Source organism: Pygocentrus nattereri, chromosome 24, assembly GCF_015220715.1.
Source record: "Pygocentrus nattereri isolate fPygNat1 chromosome 24, fPygNat1.pri, whole genome shotgun sequence".
Taxonomy (NCBI): Eukaryota; Metazoa; Chordata; class Actinopteri; order Characiformes; family Serrasalmidae; genus Pygocentrus; species Pygocentrus nattereri.
The window spans coordinates 21,123,849-21,129,848 of record NC_051234.1 but is presented as its reverse complement, the minus strand read 5'-3'; the positions used below and the strand labels follow the sequence as shown (position 1 = coordinate 21,129,848).

The window sequence follows — 6,000 nt, the reverse complement described above, 5'->3', positions numbered from 1 at the left end:
ACACGAATCAAACACAGAGTACGCATTTAAAGCAAGATTGGTGCTGAAGGGGAATCCCATCCAGTCTGAGGAAAAATCTATTTGTTTGCTGCCCATAAGAAGGCGCTCAAAGCTGTGGCCCCCTGTCCCGCGAGGACTGCACTACTGTTTAGTGGACTGTACCAATATGAGTTATCGAGAGGGGGGGGTGCTTTTTGCCGTCTTTATATGGACGGAGCTTTTCGGGGAGACAGCGGCGCTGTAACTTCAGCACCCTGGACAGCGACCTCTCTGCCAGTCATGGCTTGAAGTATTGCGGTTGCTCGTGTTTTTAGTGGGTTTCGCTGCTGAAACGAGTCGTTTTGCGTTGAAGTGCGGTGAGCACCCAGCTCCACGTTGGCGCAGCGGCGTGTTATACATCTAACAGCGCGAGTTTGGAGACACTCTCTGCTCGCTTTGCTTCGCTCGGCTCGTCTGGGAGGAGGACAGTGCGGTAAAGAGCCTCGAGCCAAGGCTGGAGAGAAAGCAGAGGGACAGAGGGGAGCGAGAGATTTTGGGGACTTCGTTTCGAGTCATTGGCAGGGATGCTGCGCGTGGACGGCAGTTTGGCGATGCTGATGTGGATCGTCAGCCTGATGAGCGGCTCAGCGGCGGCTCTCCCGTCGTCCCGTAAGTTGCGCACATGCTTCGTTCTTTGGCACAGCGGCCGGTCTTCGGGCGCTGCACAGCTCAGCATAGCTTTCCCACACTTTTCCTTCATTGCTTCTGTTGGGTTTTCCCTCGCGCGCGACTGGCCAGTTCACTTTCCATTCGGCGGACAGCTCTGGCTGACCACAGTTTGTTGCCTTAGCTGAATGAGCAGAGCGAGAGATGGACATAAGCCTTGACCAGGGCTGAGCATCTGTCTGTGTTATTGGGGAGGGTGTTTGTTTTGGGCTTTAAAGAAAAAGGGATAAATGAAGGGTGTTGAGGAAACTGGGTCCTGGGTGGACAGTCCGTCTGCTGACCACTGAACAACTGAACATGTCTGCAATGATGTGTTGAGGATGCAGGTTCATACATCATGGGTTTCTAGCAGAGAGAAACAGTATGTATAAGTAGTACATACATGCTTTTATATAGCATATTATATAGTATATAGTAGTGTAGCCCTTCATCCATTGGCCATCTGGTTTATATTTGCATACATGTGCATGTAAATACACACACACACACACACACACACACACACACACACACACACACACACACACATATATATATATATATATATATATATAAATATATGTGTGTGTGTGTGTTTGTGTGTGTATGTATGTATGTATGTATGTGTAAATACATGTATATATACATAATATATACATTTTCACATGTTACAATCCTCAACAAGTGGTCATAATTCAGTACGTGTCATTTGTGTTGTTTTCTCGAGGCTATAGGAGTTTAACTCACATCTACTGGCTCCGTCTGAACCAGTTACATCTGCTGTGCCAATTGCAAGTTGATGCAGTTCTTCATTTTCTTCTCTTTTCTTAGTGTATCGCAATATGCAGGATGTGCTCGTGCAAAAGACTGATTACCAAACAAAGCATTTGAATAATTTACTGTGTTTCTTTATAGCCTGCAGTGTTGCTAATGTAACCAACCACTGCTGCCCCCTTGGGCTAATGAGGAGCAGGGAAGGAGAACATCTTCCTTTTGAATGCCTGGCCTCAGCTCTAGCAGATGCCTTGACTTCCCTGGGCTTAAGTGGTGATTTTATTTTGAGGCGAAATCTGGACTGTAGCCTGGAGCGTCCATCAGTTTTAAGTTACGTTTTGTCTTCTTTTCTTGACTCGGCTATAATGATTGCCTTGCAGTCAGAGAGAAAAAAAACTCAGGAAGGAGTGGAAGAAGTGGACTGCTTTAGGTAATTGGGTGGCATATGTAAATCCAGGTCTGGCATGTACCCTTCCTTAAACCGCTCAGCGATGCCGCTTGGGAAGTAAACAGGCTTCCTTGCAAACTCTTGTTGCAAAAATAAAAAACACATGAATAAAAATCACATTTCAGGACTATTGACTAAGAGCTCTGCGCTACACTGATAAATGTCTCAAAGACAGAGGTGAGATGACTCAGGGAAGTTGCCTAATAGTCAGCCAGGACGCTTGTCAGGAATAATGAGATTAAGGCTTTGGAATAGTTGTGTGTTTTTTTATGTAGACCAGATTTAGAAGCGAGTCCAGTCTACCTCACATGAATTGACTGAACTGACCCGAGGCGGTATGGATTAACTTCTATATGTGTTTTAATTCCCGAGAGGAAGCTGTTTTGTGTGTCCCTGAGTGGTTCATTTGCTTTTTTGTGCTTTTATGACCTTTTCAGCGCTTAACAGGGTTCTGAAAAATGGAACTGGAGAGCTGTCAGATTTGGATGGATGGAAAATATGGCTTACTCTTTTACTGTATGTGTAAATTAAGCAAAACCACTTAAACTGCTTTGCAAAATATTTTTTACAGTGACAATTCAGGACTATTTAATGCTTCAGTGGTTCTTTGCAGGGCTGAATAGTGCTTTTCTCTGCCTGGGTAAAGGTTCTTTTCTGTTCTATGATCATTGGTAACATGGTCATAGAGGAGTATATAAATACATTGGCACAGTATATGCTAGTCAGTGTTTCTTTGCTCATGCATGCAGGTGACTGTAAGTTTCAGGTGCTAATTAATCTGCCAGTTTGCTTTTCTTCTCTGCTCTGTTCATGTGTAGATTTATTCAACATCAGCCTAACTTACATTCCCAGGTGAGGATCAAGTTCACTAAAGCAAAATATATCATATTCAACACCAAACAAGCCAAAGCGAGATAAAAGTTCTGCTGTTTGCTTTGTCATATTTATCCATCATGAAATAAGATCTGCATCAAAACTACCTCACTGACACTCCGACTGCTGAAGCAATGCTTTTTTATTGTGCTTTTATTTGATTAAACATAATGTGCTATCTTTACAGTTAAGGACAATGGAAACACGCCTGGGAATTTGGGATACCTTTGACAAACACGTTGATTTGATTTTGCTTCATGACACTAAACTGAACTCAAGTATGAGCACGGCTCAACTGATTTTAATTATGTTGCCTTTTTTACTGAACTTCAAATAAGATACAGAATGTGAGACATATTGTCCTGTTTACTGGAAGAAGTTGATTTCATTTTATTTATGATTTTGCATAATTAAATGGTTAAAATGTGAAATGTCCTAATCTAGAGTCAGAACTCTTGTGGTGGTGATAGGAACCAGACGTCTGAAGAGCTTAATGCCGCCTGACGCCTGAGACATTGGTGTATGGTAGGTTTGAGAAGATTTTGGCCTGAATCATGTATATAACGAATATTTGAAGGGTGTTATAAGGCATAGTACAGTTATAACACTATTTTGCCACCATCAAAAGAAAACAGGTGGGGGTTCACTGGATAGAATAGTAAATAAAATTACTGCTGTACACATGGCAACGCCTGGTTCCTTTCATCCCCACTGTAAAGAAATCTGGCTCAGTAAGTTTCTCCACAATGAACCATTTTCCATCAAACTAATCTGAATGACTGCTTGCATCTCAACCACTGAATTATTCAGAAATGTTGAAAAAATCAATAGAATTCCTCTTTAAGCTAAAGTAACCTGCTGTGTTGTGTGCGTACCTCTTATAGTGAGTTAACACTACAATCATCATGACCTATAATTTGAAGTTCAATTAAATCGATCTTAAAGTAGCCTAGTTGCTTAACTCTGAGTTAACATACCAAATCATTTAGCACATCAGGGTCTAGGAGGAGACGAGATTAGTGTAATTTCTTTAATTACATCGAGACCGTAGCCATTTCTGCTGGTCCCCTCGCTGGCCAGCAAAAAATGAGCTGACGTCCAGACAACCTGCTCAGACGCAAAGTTATTTTAGTGGAATGTGAACGTGTCAGTGTGAATTTGTCTCAGTGGAGATGTTCCTCAGAGTCTGCCGGAGGATTAACATTCATCAGCAGGGGAGATTCCTATCGGGCCAGACAGGAATCAAAATTGTGTTAGCCAGGCAGTGGCCGTTTGTGGCACATAGTCATCCTGCATTGTCTCTGATTTGTTCAGTTTTGGTGTTATAGAACATGAAAGAATATTTATATGAAATCTCTGACACTGAGCTTTTTCTGTTGGTAAATTTGGTATCAAATTTGGAAGATTTGAGGGGGAAATGGATTACAGCATAGAAAACTATGTTTTCATTAGTGTATAATGACCTGTGAATTGTTGGGTTTCCATTAGCTTAGAATGAGCCCTTGGCATCTATATAGGGAGCAGGTCCTCTTCCAACAGAGGCTGCCGTGTTGTGCTGCCATGTTTCTACAGTATCCCAGAACAGACAAACCAAACTCTGGCTCTAAACAAGTCTTTTTGTGTTTTTACACTGAAGCAGCAGCTTGAATTAGGTGGCTAGCACAATGCAAAAAGAGAAAGAATCAGTGGTTGCTGCTGGTGATGGCTCAGCATTTTGATGTCGCGAGAAGTTTAAGAAGCCCACTGAACTTACACTTATTATTTATTATTTAATTCATAATTAGCACAAGAAACAGCAAGGGAGGGTGAATCTTCATTGTCAAAGAAGCAAAAACATGGGGACAGGTGATGGCAGAAAACTGATCAACGTTCTGTGACACACTTGGAAAGGAAGGGGTGAAGGAGGGGTATTCAGATGGTTGCAATGTATAACCTCACCACTAGATGTCACTAAATCTTATACACTGCACCTTTAAGTACAAATTTTGTGGATTTGTACTGTTTTCAAATTTTTACTTCCCTATTAGTGAAGAAAGGAGCCTACGTTTTAGATTTTAGCGATTAACATTTAGTTCAGAATTCCTTTTTGTGTTTAATTTCATTCTGTTACACTGGTGACTGCGTCTGTACAGCCTTGCAGTTAATCACATTGTTCTCTTTTGAGGTTTAACTTTAGACTAAAGTGTACATAAAAAAAGGATATAACAGGCCCTTCAGGTCGTATACTAGTAGTTGCTGGATGGACCACTGTAGTGCTATAAGTAGTAACAGTTTACTGAAGGGCAGTCTTCATAACTTATGTTACTGCTTGACTAAAAGCTGGCAAAGTCCTCAGGTTGAACTGTGTAGAATTTTTGTTCTTATTTGCTTTAAAATATATAAGTACACTATTAATGTTCCAGTGTAATCAGGCGAGACGATATTATCTCTGTACATCTTACCTGAACTCTAGCAGGGAAAAAAACCACTCACTACACTTGATGCATCACCGAGTGATGACAACATCAGGGGAGTGTGTCTATGTGTGAGTGTGCTAATTAACTGCTTTCCTGGTTGCCACCGCTGGGAGGAACTGAACGCTGGCGAAGAAAGATGTGCCGCTAAAGCAGAGCATAATGTCAAGTGTCAAGCTGATCAGCGTAGCCATTCATTTCTCAGAAAATGTCCTGTTTACCCTGTCTTACTCTCATTGGAGGTCCATTCATAGACATTGTGGTTTCTTTTTTAACTGATTAAAATCAACCACTTTAGATGGTCAGGGTGCATGACCATGCCGGTCAGTAAAATGGATCAGCAGGGAATTGTGGAACTGGAGCTTTCTGTGTACTACTGTTTTTCCTGTCAATGTATGTGAAAGAAGATTTAATTTTGAAGCTATTTTGAATTTTTAGTTTCTTGGTTTTCAAACAGCAACAGCCATTCGTGCTTTTAATCAATATAACTGGCTGCGTCTTGTTTAAAGGCAGGGATAGTGACAGGCTTTTAAATGATGTAACAGTGATTGGCTATCTCTGAAAAGGACTGTTGAATTTGTCCTTGTACTTTCTGCTTGGTTACAGATTTGTGAGGGAGTAGTTTTAGAGAATAAAGTCAAGAGTTGTGAGATAAATGTTTGTTGGAATTAATCAGTAAACTAAAATAAAAGTTAAAAGATAGCAGTGGTTGAACTGAAAATGGCCTTAGCAACCACCTGGGATACCATAGCAGTGACCTGGCAACCA

The 6,000-nt window shown here is 41.4% G+C and overlaps 1 protein-coding gene across 1 annotated transcript in view; it reads left to right on the top strand.

Moving 5' to 3' along the window:
- Nucleotides 1-222: 222 nt before the first annotated feature.
- cntnap2a (contactin associated protein 2a) overlaps nucleotides 223-6,000 on the top strand; it is a 655,370-nt gene continuing 649,592 nt past the window's right edge. Inside the window, exon 1 of the mRNA XM_017717995.2 lies at nucleotides 223-648. Coding sequence (XP_017573484.2) covers nucleotides 564-648 — 85 coding nt within the window. The 5' untranslated portion in view covers nucleotides 223-563. The remainder of the gene's footprint in view (nucleotides 649-6,000) is intronic.